The following is a 16534-nucleotide window of genomic DNA, read 5'->3' on the forward strand; positions in this document are numbered from 1 at the left end:
TATAATTATTGGTGATGCAATTCTCGAATTAAAATTAATTGTTATTTTTCATCATGTCACTATCGTTTTCTATTCAAAGGTAGAGTGAATATCTTCTTTACTATTACCTTTTAACCGTGGAAGAACTATAACAATTCACGGCTGCTAATTAGCACTATCTTTTTTTTTTTTTATGCGTGAAACTGTTATTAAATTCGTTTTCTAGCATAATACACTCTCTTTTTTTGGTGGGAAGCATAATATACTCTATCCATTCAAAAGCTTATCTTACTAATCAAATGCTATGTCAAAAACTTATTTTGTCATAACATTTTATCCTTTGCCTAAAAAAAACTATTTTATACTTAAGTAGTAATATACAAATTATTAATTGATGTATAATTTTAAAATATTAAATAGAAAGCTCAATACTAAAATCAAGAAAATTAAGAATTCTTTTTTTAAGGTTAAATGAAATTAATTTTGAAATCTTGTAAAAATTAATTTTCAAATATGGGCTGGACTGTTACCGGAATATATATTTAAATTGATGTTAACCATAAGTTTTACATTAATACGTGTCCTATACTAAATAAAATTAAATAACGACCCCTCCAATTTTGTCCTCAGTTCTGCAACAAGGTTCTTCAATTGGGTGTTAAAAAACTGAGCTAGCTCATTTGGGAAAGTTACACATTCATCTCCAGCTAATGGGTTAAAATCCCTCACATATGGTATGCACCCAATAGGCCCTACATTAGCCACAACAATTTTTCTGGCCCCTAGACTGAATAGCCGCCGCAAATAGTAAATTGCTCGTGATCAACAAAGAAAATAGAAACATTTTTTTTTAAAACAAAGCTTTCTAGGTTCTTAGAAAAATTAGAGTGAGTTGTAGTCTGAGTCTTGATATCAATGTGACCACAAATGTTTCCGGAGATACCAACACCCTTTCTGGAATTTGAGCCTAGTGCTATTGTAAAGAGGGCCTTCTTAAACAAATTGCGAGCCGCAGGAACACCAATTAATGAGATGATTTCTTGCCTAGTATTTGCATAGGTGTCAATCTGTGCATCGAAGTTGATTCGACCACCCTGTTATTAACATGAAGATTATGCTTATCATCACTATTTAACATATAAATGGCATACAAATCACTAGTTTAATTTTCATAAAAAGTCAACCAATTATAGATTAACTTAAATATGATTTTCAAAGTAATCATTACAAAGATAAGCAATCCATTCTAACAAAGGAGTGTGACACAGGACTAGAAGTAAGGAAAAGGCTGTTTTGTATGGTTCAAAATCGAAATTTGAAGTTTAATACTCCCAACTATTGTACATAGAACTTAACCAAGCATTAATTGAAGCATAAAACTTACAAAATTTTCGCTAGAGTTATTAAGAATTCCACCTGCACCAGAGGCATAATTGACACCCTTTAGAACCACTGATCCAGTAGTAGTGGGATCCAAGGCCCAGTTTCTGATCTGGTAGCACACATCACACAATTAAAGAGAAATAATAATCAATACATTAATTTGAACAAAGAAATAAAGAAATATAGAACCTAATGAAAATCAGTAACTCTCACTTATGACATCTGCAACTGTTCTTCCATTGCTGAACCGCCCAGTGGGCATTCCAATCCTGAACAAGAGCAAGACCACAAAAACTCTTCTATTATACCCATAAAAAAGGATATTATTAGAGAAAATGCTTGTTTTGTTCTCTGCTCAAGGATGGGGCATACAATGAGTTTTATAATATGCCAATGATTAAGGTGAAATACCCAAATAATTGCCACTAACTGTTAGTCTTGTTAAAGCACATTGTGGACCCACCAAGGAATTTTTATAATATGGTGTGGAAAATGAGCTTAATTATTTAATAGGCTAGAAAACAAGTTTTTCATTCTATGGCATGAAAATCGCTAGTGTCACACATTGTAAGCATAAAGGCATTGTCCGTGAGGGAAATGATTAGTCAATAAATTGATAAGGGGTGGCAGTGCAATTATAAAATGGTCCTGGTTATCCCAATTTATTCTAAAGAGTTGTCCTGTTTATACAAGAGTTTGCAGTAAGGAATATGGTGTTGCATATGGTACAAGCCACTTCTTAGTGAGGCAACAAAACTGGTCAATTATAATGGGATTCCTTACGCTATCCATGTGAATATTACTGAATGCCACTCCTGATACTGATCCACCTTGCCATGTCTTGATTCTAACCTCATTATCTGAGACTTCTATAACTGAGTCCCTCACGGTAATGTTTGAAACACAGGCTCAAGAGTTGTGAAGAAGGTTCATATGAAATGGTGGGTTTTTTTTTTTTTTAAATGTATCTCTTTCTTTATGTGATATTTGAATCCAAAATCAACCTAAATTGGAATAGAACTATTATTTTGGTTAAAAAAGATTAACCTTCGATATTAAAGATTATTCAAATGGTGTTGCATCGTCAATGTTTCAGTAGATTAAATACCTAATCTATTATTAAAATGGATTAAACATAAATAAGCTTATAATTTAAACAGAGCAATAAGGCCTTGCTATTCATATTTTCAGTTGAACAAAATGAGACCTATGGTTCTGTTTATGGTAATTGACTTTTGGATTAAACATTTAACAGTTTGGTTCCTGAGCCATGCTTTAGCTGCATCCGTTGATTGAGTGTACTTAGATGTCTTAGATTCAAAAGATATGCTCGTGCTTGAATCCACCACCAAAGGTAATGCAAATAAACTAGGATTATAAAAATGCTTGCATTTCATCGTAAATCACGAGTTTCACTGTTACATTTTAAACTAGCCGGTGCATTAATCACTAGAGAGGCACACATTTGACAATTGACATTTCCTAGTTGCAGGGGTACCCTGCCCTAACAACAACATCAATCAATAAACATATTGCCTACTCTCAATACAAAATGTAGGATATCTATAATAGTATCTCCAAAGCATCCCTCAAACATTCATATTAGCAGAAGAATCAGATCAAATATTGAATCAGTTGGCCAACATTCATTGGAAAAATGTCATTATGATCACCATCTAAGAGGCGCTTAGCGATGATAACATTTGCAGCATCAGTAGGATGCCAAGGGTCCCAGAACACATACTTGGATCTGTCCCAGCAAATGCTCGAAGTAGGACCACAGGGAACCAAACCTCCAAAACGCCCAGCCATGGAACAACACGAGGAAGATGGGTTCTCAAAACCTACCACATTAAAAAAAAGGGTCTAATTAGTTCAAAAACATCATGCAAAGGTGAAATTATTATATGATCAGGAATCAGCATGATACTAATCAATTTTCACATGACACATAATCAAGTATTATTTGTTTTTTCTTGTAATTTGAAAATTTTGACTATATATTATGTAGAGATTGATTAAAATTAAACATGTTATGATCTTGAGACTATCTAAATATTTCTCCATCCAAAATTAAGGTAATAATAGATTTGAATGGGGTGGTCACTCCTTGTGACTGTCCTATTTTTATGATTAATGAAATTTTAACAGATTAGTTGTCAAGTCAGACACACACCATATGCTTCGTAATTGTTGAGTATATCTTCTAAAATGTTGTAGACATCTGCATAAACAAACATTGCACCCTTCAAATTTGAATTGAGCTCTGCGATGAGGCCCTTCAACTGGATATTAAATGACTGTGCTAACTGATTGGGGAAAGTGACACAGCCATCACCAGCAGCTGGATTCATATCCCTCTGAATTGGTATACACCCAATAGGCCCCACATTTGTCACGATAATTTTCCTGGCACCTAGATTGAATAGCCTCTGCAGACATTAATGTTCATAAGCATAACAATAATTAACACCAAACTTTATAAAAGAACAATGATATAATCATCAATATCCTACTAATCCTTCTAATATTTAGAGAAAAAAAAGTTTAATTTCTATACATTATTAACGTAAAAAATTTTATATTATCAACCAATTAAAAATTATTATAACAGTAAACAAATTTATATATATATATATATATATATATATATATATATATATATATATATATATATCAATTTATGATCAAAGGACAATGTAAAAAATTATTCACATAGTCAATGTATGAGTTATTTACTCTAAAAAAAAAGTACTATTATCTGAATGAAATATTAAGAAGCTAGGTCTTCTGAGAAACATTACAATGAGCTGTTCTCTGAACCTTGAGACTAAGGTGGTCACAAAGAGTTCTGGAGATGCCAAATTCTTCTCGTAAATTAAGACTGCTGGTGCTAAATAGTTATTAATGAAATCGTTGGAACCCATTGCTACTGAAAATAAAGACCTTTTGAATAGATTGAGAGCCGCAGGAACACCAATGTTGGAGATGATGTCTTGCCTTGTATTAGCAAAATTATCTAATTGTGCATCGAAGTTGATTCGGTCACCCTACAAAATCACATGCACATTATTACTATTTCATTCAACTAAGAGTTGGAACTTAAACAATAGATATTGAAGCAGAAAACTTACAAAGAGTTTTCCAGTGAGATTGAGGATTCCACTTGCACCAGAAGCATAGTTGACACCTTCCAAAACCCCTGGTCCAACTGTGGTGGGTGCTAAGTAAGGTGGTGTAAAACCAATACCCATTTCTTGACCTGATTGCACATGATAAAGCTATTAGACAAGTGACAGATAAGTGAACAACAACAACGACAACAACAAAGCTTTATCCCATTATTAGATAAGGTTGGGTACATGGATAAAACCATGCAATAAGTAGGATATATAAGAAGAAGAAAAAAACAAGCAGTAAATCTTGCCTATAATGTCAACAATGGTTCTTCCATTTGTGAACCTCCCTGTTGGTCTTCCAAAGTCAATTCCAAAAGGAACATAATTGGCCTTTGAGAGGGAAGCAATGTAATTGTTGTTCCCAACATCGACAAGAGAATCTCCGAAGACAAAATTTGCTGGTTGTAAATCCGAAGTTGTAATCCTAAACAACGATAGGACTATAAAAACTTGAAACAAAATCTTAACAGTGACTAGTCTATTCAACTTGATACCCATTAGAAAATATATAGAACAAATAATCAATACAATGAAAAATTTGAAGCTCTATTTTTTTGTCTATAACTAACTGCTATAAGGTGCACAAGACCATAAGAATATGATTGGTATTTGATAATGTTGATGGGGTCAGGATAATATATAGAGAAGTTCCTCGAGAGGAAAGAGAAATTTGTATCCTCTAGTGTTAGTAAGAAGCATGATAATGTCATGCAATAAGAAAGAAAAACATAAAATAATTATAATACGATGTACTGTATCGTTATTTGTGGAGTTTATTAATGTAAGTTGTCTTTTTTCCCTTTAACATGATATTATCTAATGTCATGTTTTTCATTTGAGTTTTGAAGGAAAAGAAAGGAGGGACACATTTTTTTATTTTATGATTAAGAGAATTATATAACCTTTACAAAAATAAAGAAAACAGTTAGTATATTAATAAGTTTGTACTAATATATTACTTTATTTCTTTCATTTAAAAAAGTTATCAAAATAAAAAAAAAAATACTGTTTTATTAAAAGTAAAAAATAAAAAAAAATCTCTCTCTCCGTTACTTTTAAAACTCAACTTCCCAACATACTGTTTAAAATCAAAGTATGGAGAGAGTCAGCATTAATGGCTCTCATGTCCAGCAACCAATCATGAATGCAAATCTGTTACATCTATTTTATAAGATAATAAAAAAAAGTGCTTAAAAAAGATAATAAGAAAAATATTCTTTTTATTTTAAAACATATCTTTTCTTTTACAAAAAAATGCTAATACTTTTTCATGAGTTAAAAGATAAGCAACTTTAGAAAAAAGCTATAAAAAATAATTACAAATTTTAAAACTTTCTAAAATCTGTCTCAAAAACAGATAAAAATAAATACGTTTTATTAAATTAAGTTTTATTTTCAAAAAATACAAATATTCACTCTTAATCAAGACATTAATTACGAAATTAAAAATGATTTTTTTAAAAGTAAAGGGGGGCATTTACACTAATGTAAAGACATTTTATAATGTCATTTTAGGAGTGAATAGGCAATTTAGTCCCTGAGATTGTACCTATTTTGCATATTAGTCCCTAACTTAATATTAAATTCAAAATAGTCCCTATCTTTGCATAAGTGTTACAAAATAGTCCTTCCGTTAAATTGTAAAGTAACGCCGTTAATGAGGTCAATTTTAGTGCCACGTGGACTATCCACGTGGCACTAAAGGATGACGTGGCATGACACGTGGACATGTCTGATGCCACGTCATTTGATGATAACAAAATGAGTAAATAGACAATTTAGTCCCTGACTGTGTACCCTTGTTGCATATTAGTCCCTAACTTAATGAAAAATTCAAAATAGTCCCTATCTTTTACATAAGTATTGCAAAATAGTCCTTCCGTTAAATTTTAAAGTAATGTTGTTAGTAAGGTCAATTTTAGTGTTACGCCATTTGATGATGATAGAATGAGTGACTTCTTCAAATTTAATGGTTTTGAACCAATTGAGGCATATATACGAAAAAGAACTCACACACACTTGCACAAATAAAAAGAACCAAAAATCCACAGCAACAACCTTATCTCTGTAGCTGTCAACACCAATGGGCGAGGTCTGCATAACCATTCTCTTTTCCTCTTTTTTTTTTTCTTCAATTACCATCAATGTATCATTCTGGGTTCTGATTTTTTGTGTGTTTTGAATAGGAAGAGAAAAAACCAGAGGAAAACAAAGTGGAGGAGAAAAAAGCAAATGAAGAAGAAAAGAAAGAAGAAGAGAAAAAACCAAAGGAATCAAAAGACGACAAGGAATCCAAGGAGGAATCTGCGCAGTCAGAAATCGTGCTAGGCACAACCTTTGCAATGCATGGACACTTTAAGCATGATTTCTAGCATCTTTTAAGTTAGGGACTATTTTGCAATACTTATGCAAAAGATAGGGACTATTTTGAATTTTTCATTAAGTTAGGGACTAATATGTAACAGAGGTACAAAGTCAGGGACTAAATTACCTATTTACTCATTTTATTATCATCAAATGACGTGGCATCAGGCATGTCCACGTGTCATGTCACGTCATCCTTTAGTGCCACGTGGATAGTCCACGTGGCACTAAAATTGACATCACTAACGGCGTTACTTTAAAATTTAACGGAAGGACTATTTTGCAACACTTATGCAAAGATATGGACTATTTTGAATTTAATATTAAGTTAGGGACTAATATACAAAATGGGTACAATCTCAGGGACTAAATTGCCTATTCACTCATCATTTTAGAGAAATTATTGGATGGTACTTAAACATCAATTGTTCATGATATAAAGTCATTTTATAAAGTCTATATATAACAGGTATTCAATTTTCACAATTTATAAAAAAGAAATAATAATACTTAAGTATCATCTAAAGATTAACCGATAATCTATTTTTTTATATTTTATCATAAATTATTATGTATAATAAAGTTATTGTCTTATAAAGATTAACTAGGATGATGGTAGTCTAAAACAATCTAATAATTATCTTAAAAATCATTCATGATTAATAGTGTAAAAAAGTTTACATTAGTGTTATCAATATACTCTCATCATCATGTATAAAAAACTATACTTTCATGATAAGTTTTAATATACTCTCAGTATAGTTTTTGACAAAAAAAAAAAAAACTTTTTATCTATTAATTTCTGAACTATAACCCAGAGACAATCATCGATGCAACTTGTTTTGTCCCCGAACCAGCTGTTTTCTAACTATGAGCTTCTTCAACTATGTGCCAAAGTTGTGTGCAACACAATGAAATCCGTGCATGGCATAGCTAGCAATCATTCATTTTAAAAATATTCTTCAACTATCAACAAAATGCAGGAGGTTAAGTGAAAGCCTACGGATTGTCACGTTTCCCCAATTAAATGTGCTCCTGCCTCTTGCAAAAAAAAAGTATGAATCCATGACACTTGACAGGAACTTTCCCCATTTCGTAATTTCATCACTGCTTTGAATTTAAGATAACCTGTCAACTTGCCACTCTTCTTTTCAGTTTCTTTACGGTGCACAGTGAACAGCATATGAAAGAATTACAAAGCTTTTCATCAAATTGAAGCTATCAGGTTTGAGGAATGATCGATTAGGATGCATTGCATCATATATGTACTTATCTTAGAATTTAGATTTGTTCTAACTCAATCCAAATATTCTATTGATATAGTCATATTAAAGTATAAAAAAAGGGATAAGTCTCATTTAAAAGTATTTAGGATTGAATTAGATTAAACTCAAATTATAAGATAATATTAAAGTTTATCTTAATAATTACTACCCTACCACACATAAATGTCCAGTTATCCAATTGTGTTTGACATGTTCAATTGTAGGTGTGAGAAAGATATGTTGGAGATCCATTATTGATCAGTGATATAATAAAATTAACGTATATAAACGTGAAACAACTGTTATACATCTGTCAATTTTGATGGATTGAGTTTGATCTAAATAATAAGAACTTATATTGGTGTTGAACATGCCCAACATGTACAGTAGCATCATATGCATGCATAAACGAGTAAACACTAGTGTTGCTGGCAATTGACTTCTATTTTTAACTATACAAAAAAAAAAAAAATGTTGGAGTAGGACTTCCAAACCAAGTTCCAAAGTCCGTGAAACTTTGTTATCTCACCCTCATTATTGTTTAGGCATAGTATGACAGTAAGATATGGGCGTTCAGTATTGTGGCTACAGAATAAATAATGGCGGGTAGGTTGTCAAATCTTTAATGCAGCAAAAATAGTGAGTTTATGTCCGAATTTTAATTAGCAATTAGCAAGGCACCACAGACAGGTGAATGTCTGCGTGAAGCAAATACTCTACAGTTTTGTAAGAATACAGATAACATCTCGTTCGCACCCTCCAATTTTTCACGTTCTTCATTCAATTTGTTCAGTTATGATTTGATGGAGCAAATAAGGATTAGATCAATAAACTTGGATACTTTATATGGATTATACAGTGCTGGTAATTGCCACCATTATACCTAAAAAAGTTGGGTTAAATTAGAAAAAAAAGTGTTATCTAAATTGTGGTAAACACGAAAAATAAAATAAAGTACTAAAAATAAAAAATAATTTTACAAGAATAAAATATAAAAAAATATTAAATTATAAGGACTAAAAAGATATTTAAGCTAATTATAAATTTAAGGATATATATTTTTTATTAATTGGGAGGAAAGACTCCATCAAATATAATTAGTCAAATTTTTCAATAAAAATATTTATTGATAAAATTGATAAATACTTCACACAAATAATTTTGAGTTATTTTAATTTAATTAAAAATTTTGAGCTTAAATCTTATGAATGTAGTTATATTAAATGTTGAAAAGAATTTTTTTACTATTAAGTGATTCTAATTAGCTCAAGTAAAATTATCTCATATATATATAATAAATTTACAATTTATATGTTTAATTCTTTACACAATTCAAATATATTTTAAGCTAATTTTAATTATAAAAAAATTAAAATTACATTTAAAATTCAAAATTATAATTGCAATTCTCTCTTTCCATTAAGACCTCAAGTTGTTGCACGATTAGATCAATGGTAATTAAATAAAACACTACATTTAGAGTTACTATTTGATATGTCACTATAAAATATTTATAAATTATTAAAATTATACTCTTTTTTTCAAACAAAAACAGACCTGCGCAAGAGCAAAGAGCAGGGAGATACAAATCTATTTTATTAATTTACAATAAAGCTAAAAAGAATTGAAACATAACGATAACTTTTTTGTTGAAGTTTAAATTAACCCTTCTTTTAAGGAATGCTGATAGGAAGATATTTTGGTCAAAAGTTTTATGAATGAATATTTAAGCAATAAGGAGGGAGAATAAATTGTTTGAAGCAAGAAGAAAAAAGGTTATTAAAAGAAAAAAGTGTTTTCGTACATTATTACCAAATTATTTAACAATTTTCTTCATTGCTAGGTAAATCATCATCTAGGAATGACGAGCAACATTAATCATAAAATCAACTGCAAGTCGTCTTTCGTGACATATAATCTTCATTTGTTTTCTCAAATGATTTTTCCTAGTGAAATTACATTTAACAGACTTTTGCTATATCTACACTCCTTTTTTGCTAAGTATACTCCTATTTAACTTTTTCAACTTTTTTATTATCATATATACTCTCCATACCATAAACATTGATACAGAATTATTATTCCAGAATATACTTTCCATAACTATGTTTTGTTTTTGACATTACTAAAATTATTTTTTGGAATATTATTTAATGTTTTAGAAAGTACTTTTCGGAATGTTAAAAATCAAAACTGAGTTCTGGAAAGTATTTTTTGGAACAATTGTTTTTTACATCCTAGAAAGTATTTTTTGGAACACTATTTTGTCTTCTGAAAAATATTTTTCCAGAATGTTAAGAAAAACATGCTAAAAAATTCAAGCAAAAAACACTAGGACCATTAAAAATCTAATATAAAAGAAAAATTGTACAATGAAGCAATTGAAGTGGAGAAAACATATAATTGATATGGATAATTCAATCTAAACAAATCTAAGAGGCACTCCACTGCGACAACAGGGAGTTTGGAGGATGAAAAAAATCCTAATAATACAACAAAAGGACAACATAACAAGAGATCAAAAGGGATAAATAGAGTGAAAGAGGGGAGGGAGAGGGAGTGTCATGAGAGAAGAAAATGTGTTGTTTCTATGAAAAACGAGGATAAAAGGGGGTATGCCAGGGAGAGAAGATTGTTTTTAAGAAAGGAAGGGTAGTGTACTTAAAAAAAAATGGGATGGATATAACTATTGCAAAGTCCATTTAATAGTGGTTACTGGTATTTTTATAAATTTTAGACTTCTATCTGACACACAATCAATCTTCTTTCACTAGTAAGATTGACCTATTTAATTTGAGGTAAAATGTTAAATAACGAAATGCACAAAATAAGCATGTGGTTGATGAATACATTTTAATTTAAATACATAAACTTATCAATATCAATTATTTTGGAATAAGTATTTAATTTGTACCAATAAATATAGGCGTAAGTATATATCATACAGAAACTTGCGTTTTCATTAAGAAATGAGATGTTACCCTGATCATATGTAATCAATTTTAATCCTTCAATTCATTTAGTACCGGCCAAAAGCCCCAAAGTAGTAACATAGAAACCAAACTAACCACTTGCCGCATGGGTCACGCAACTAAATTAAATGAACTAATGGACATCCTCCAATATAGAGAATATCTTGTAACCATCCTTTGTCCTTCAATTGGGTGACGCTCAATTTTACCTTCCTAACATCTTAACTCCAAAAATAAAGAATGCCCTTAGGCACTTAAGAGCCTCCCATTTCCCATAGTCATGCCTCACACAAAAGCCACGAAACGCAAATTCTAACTTCACATTCTCAACCCACCCACTCCAAGACATGGCTTCTCCTCGTTCTTGGTTGTCTTTTCATGTCTCATCATTCATAGTGACAATTCTCATTTTTTGCTTGTCACATTGTGCTCTTTGCCTTGATGGACAAACCGTTGTAGACTCTCCTTTGTTAACAGAAAAATTAGGAATCAATCGCACCATCAAAGTAGATATCAATGGCAATGGAGAGTTCAAATCTATCCAAGCTGCCATAGATTCCATTCCTGAAGGAAATTCTAAATGGGTCATCGTCCATGTTAGAAAAGGAATATACAGGTACAAATATATTATTTATAATAACCTAACCATAACAAGTTAATTGATCATATTTAGGAACTTAACGTGCTAAATTTTATTTATTTTCATTTTGATCATGTGAAGAGAAAAGGTGCACGTACCACAAAATAAGCCTTATATATTCATGAGAGGGAATGGGAGAGGAAAAACTGCCATAGTTTGGTCTCAGAGCTCTGAAGATAACATAGATTCTGCCACCTTCAAAGTCGAAGCACACGACTTCATTGCCTTTGGAATTAGCTTCAAGGTCAATTCTTTCTATATACTCAAAACTTTGCAACCTTGTGATGGAAAAGGGGGTTGAAAATGAAATAAAATTTATCAGGAGAAAATATTTTGTGATAAAATTTAAGGAATATGCATTGTATTTTAAATATTTTTTTACATTTATCCACATCTAGCTAAATTTTTTTAACAAAGTTGTGATAGTTATTTTGTTGTTATTTTCATTGCAGAATGAGGCACCTACGGGGATTGCATATACCTCGCAAAACCAATCAGTGGCAGCATTTGTGGCAGCAGACAAAGTGGCATTTTATCATTGCGCATTTTACAGTACTCATAATACTCTTTTCGATTACAAAGGTAGACATTACTATGAAAGTTGCTACATTCAAGGCTCAATTGATTTCATATTTGGCCGTGGCAGATCGATCTTCCATGTAAGTTACATGCGTCTTTCATCCATACTTTTCTTAGCATCCATTATTAGGAGTGAATCACACACTGAATACGTTTCTATGTAGAAAGCGGATATATTTGTGGTGGATGACAAAAGGGTAACGATTAAAGGTTCAGTCACAGCTCAAAATAGGGAAAGTGAAGGTGAGATGAGCGGGTTTATCTTCATCAAAGGAAAGGTTTATGGCATTGGAGGGGTGTACCTAGGAAGAGCAAAGGGTCCTTATTCTAGGGTGATTTTTGCTGAGACGTATCTATCTAAGACCATTGTCCCAGAAGGGTGGACCAATTGGAGCTATGATGGTAGCACAAAGTAAGAAAATCACTAATTGAACTTCCTCTTATATTTGTACATAGTATGATTATGTATTTATGTTAATGAGATTAATATTGATTAATTGTGTGGTAATAATTGATTAAAATTGTAGAGATCTATACCATGCGGAGTACGAATGCCATGGACCTGGAGCTTTAACAACGGGACGTGCTCCTTGGTCTAGGCAGCTAACTAAGGAAGAAGTTGCTCCTTTCATATCAATAGATTACATAGATGGCAAGAATTGGTTGCCAGCGTGGGTATAATCGTGTTGTTCTCATGCAAAGCTTTTAGATGGAGAATGAAGGACGTGAGAGACTCTTGAATATGCATTTGGATTGTGTTAGCAGATGCTGCATTGTGTAGTCACTTTGTCATGACACAGCTTGTAATTTATAGTAGTACTTTAGATTTATGCCTAGTTCGCATTTTAGATTGAATTAAAATTATCAAAGATCAACCGTTTTTAAGAGTAGGTATCGTTATTGCCTTGTACTTGTCTTCTTTGGCTCTTGTTAATGCTATAAAAGATTATTTGAGTTAAACCAGAAACATGTCATTTCAGGTGCATGTTTGTTATTTTTATAGACTGTTTTACATTTACAAGTTAATTGTGGCGGTAATGGATTGTGTTCATGTAGAACGCTAACTCCATAATAATAATAATAATATGTTATTATTATGTGAAAGCTTAAGATTAACAAAAACTCAAATTTATTCGTTAATTTATATTATACTTATACTTGCATCAACATATGGATGCATGAACATGAGTTTATTTAATTAATATATATTATTGCACGTTACATCCATGCATGCATGATAGTGCAACATCATATTTTTAGGAATATTTATTTATATTAATAGCCACTGCCACGGGAACTCCCACTTGCATGACCACCTACAACTCCTCCATTGCCGCCACCTTTGCCACCTCCAACACAAGCACTACCACCATGTCCCCCTCCAAAGCCACCACCAACACCTCCACCTTTTCCATCTCCATATCCCCCACCAACTCCTCCTACAGTGCCACTAGCAACACCAGCTCCAAATCCTCCTCCATTGCGACCACCATGTCCACCTCCAATTCCACCAGCTCCTCCTCTGGCACTTCCTCCTCTACCACCTCCATAACCTCCACCAACACCAACTCCTCCTCCACCTCCACCTCCACCATGTCCACCTCCTATGCTGCCTCCAGTACCACCTCCTCCAACTCCACTACCATCACCAGCTCCTCCTCCAATGCCACCACCATCTCCTCCTCCTAAACCCCCACCAGCACCACTTCCACCTCCTCCAACACCACCAACTCCTCCTCCAATACCATCATGTTCACCTCCACCACCTCCTCCAACTACTCCACCACCTAAACCTCCACCAATACCACCTCCTACACCTCTATAGCCTCCACCACCTCCGCCAGCTCCTCCTCCTACACCACTCCCATGTTCATCTCCAAACCCACCACCTGCATCTCCACCACCTTTACCGAAACCTTCTCCGTTGCCAAAACCACCACCTTCAAAGCCCTCGAGTAATTCATCTTTTTTTACTTTTTGGCATTCTGCTATTACTATCACTAGTAATAAGAACACAAAAAGTATTCCGATACTCTTACGTAATTTGCCCATTACTGAACAATCACAAAAAATCAAACTAGAAATTTTTGCGTTATATATGCTTGCAATTTGAAAGCTAGCAAAGGAGTAGTATTTATAGTGGAAGCCACACTACATGCCATTAATTCACGTTGTTGAGATCTCTCTTTCATTGTGATATTGATGCCTTTCCATAGTATTACTGTCCATCACTTGGCCAAAACAATTCAAACTCGTCTGGAATATGGAGTATAAGACTTTTTTTTTCCATGCCATTCCTTTTTTGGCACCTAATAATCTATTAATATGTTTATGAAACAACTTTTATATCTGCTAAACTTGTTAGAACACTTAGTTTTTTAAACAAGAAGAACTAATGCTAATAATGCATCACATATTTTTAAATATATAGTAATTGTTAAGTAAAATTTATCAAATAATAAAAATAAATATAAAATGTGTCATTATTTATCTCTTAATTTAACCAAGATTTTTGGATACTAATTAATGACTTATATCAAATATTGCTGCCGACAATTTTTAATCTGAAAGTGGGATGAAATTTAGTGGCTCTTTATCCATTCTTGACTTTCATCCATTACCTTTCATTTAATTTAATTTGTTTTTACCAAATAAAGTACCAATTGAACTCAAAATGACAGCAAATATAGACGTAAAAAAAATTTCAAACGAAAATGATCACTTCAAATTAAATTTACTATTTTCATTCAATTTTTTGGTAATTTGTTCAAGCTCAACTAAGATCTATTGTATCAGTTAACTAAAAAATAAGGATAATTAATGGCGATTAATTCACAAGTTTAGTGCACTTTTTCATAATCTGGCCCGTTAAATATGTACTATCTACAGCACAAAATGTAGTTTCAAAATGAGAGCAATAATCATACTGTTTTTCTTTGAATAAATGAACAATCATACTTATAATTGTATAAATTTGACGGAATTATAGAGTAAGATGGACCTACTACTCAAAATAGTTGAGGGTCAGTTTGACACAGCCTCTTGCATGAATTACACACCGGCCAAAAAAATTATATGATAAATTCTTAACTAACCATAGAATAAGAAAAAAATATTGTCATATGCACTGTAAACATACGTGCATATACATGATTTTATTAATGTGAATAAATGGTTCAAGGTTTAACAAGAACATAATATTTAATATTTCATTATAAATATTGTAAAATATTAACAATTAAAATGAGACCTTTTTTTTGTTAAAACATCCAAGTGAGACAGGGTATTATTATTATTATTATTATTATTATTATTATTATTATTATTATTATTATTATTATTATTATTTTAAAAATATTCGTGAGTCTTTTTTGTGAATATAAATAAAAAAAAATCAAGTTGTAGTAACAATATTCCATTTTAAAAGTTTGTACATTCAAATTTGCTGTCATTTTAGTTGGTAAAAATTCAAATAGGTCATGATCAATAGATACAAATCTACTACTAATTTTAAAGTTATGTTTAAAATTTCTCTTTTGAAAGTTCAGTTTGACTTTTCTCTCTCTGGTCTCTGTTTTTTTACTGATGACAATATCCTCACTTTTAATTATTTAATGAAAATAAATTTACGTTGAATATAAACCTTTTAGTAATGTCAATTAATATAGTCTTCGGTAATTTTCGTTATATATTTTAGGTCTAAAATAAGAATTATATAGAGGCTTCTGTCAACAACAAAAAATAAATTGGAGGCTCCGAGAATAGATATAAATAAGTTACTGGAGTAATACATGTCCATGTATGTTTTGATGAAAAAGGCCAAGACATGGATAGAGTTGTTAATAAACCGATCAAATCCAATGAGATTAAAGAATGGATAACTGAGTAAACTGAAAATTAAATGGATAAAAAAATTAGAAAATCAAAATTTTTAATTGGATTAGATTTTGGATTTAATTTTAAAAATCAATCCAAATCAAATTTATATATATATTCATAAATTTTTAATATCATTCATTTTTTTATTTCTTATATATTTATAAAATTATCATATAATTTATATCTATTTTTAAAAAATATATTTAATTAAAAATATTTTTACTAATTATTTAAGTTAATAAATATTTTATTATTAGTTATATAATGACATATAAATAAAATATGTGGTATCTT

At 31.3% G+C, this 16534-nt stretch overlaps 3 protein-coding genes and 1 pseudogene across 3 annotated transcripts; 1 reads left to right on the forward strand and 3 right to left on the reverse strand.

Moving 5' to 3' along the window:
- Nucleotides 1-505: 505 nt before the first annotated feature.
- LOC100795060 (GDSL esterase/lipase At4g16230-like) lies at nucleotides 506-1758 on the reverse strand (annotated as a pseudogene).
- Nucleotides 1759-2807: 1049 nt separating this feature from the next.
- Nucleotides 2808-5039, reverse strand: LOC100815323 (GDSL esterase/lipase At4g16230). The gene is made up of 5 exons (XM_006586825.3): nucleotides 4790-5039; nucleotides 4497-4624; nucleotides 4167-4412; nucleotides 3539-3794; nucleotides 2808-3206 (listed from the first exon to the last, which is right to left on the reverse strand). Exons 1-5 carry the CDS (start codon nucleotides 5037-5039, stop codon nucleotides 2977-2979), a joined length of 1110 nt encoding a protein of 369 aa, XP_006586888.1. The 3' UTR covers nucleotides 2808-2976.
- Nucleotides 5040-11435: 6396 nt separating this feature from the next.
- On the forward strand, nucleotides 11436-13231 carry LOC100792967 (probable pectinesterase 67). The gene is made up of 5 exons (XM_003533102.4): nucleotides 11436-11758; nucleotides 11864-12026; nucleotides 12235-12441; nucleotides 12526-12773; nucleotides 12889-13231. The coding sequence occupies exons 1-5, from the start codon at nucleotides 11490-11492 to the stop codon at nucleotides 13040-13042; spliced, it is 1041 nt and encodes a 346-aa protein (XP_003533150.1). The 5' UTR covers nucleotides 11436-11489; the 3' UTR covers nucleotides 13043-13231.
- Nucleotides 13232-13636: 405 nt separating this feature from the next.
- LOC102663898 (glycine-rich cell wall structural protein) lies at nucleotides 13637-14413 on the reverse strand. Its single transcript, XM_006587929.1, has one exon. The coding sequence runs from the start codon at nucleotides 14411-14413 to the stop codon at nucleotides 13637-13639; it is 777 nt and encodes a 258-aa protein (XP_006587992.1).
- Nucleotides 14414-16534: the final 2121 nt, after the last annotated feature.

This window comes from Glycine max, chromosome 9 (genome assembly GCF_000004515.6).
Source record: "Glycine max cultivar Williams 82 chromosome 9, Glycine_max_v4.0, whole genome shotgun sequence".
NCBI lineage: Eukaryota > Viridiplantae > Streptophyta > Magnoliopsida > Fabales > Fabaceae > Glycine > Glycine max.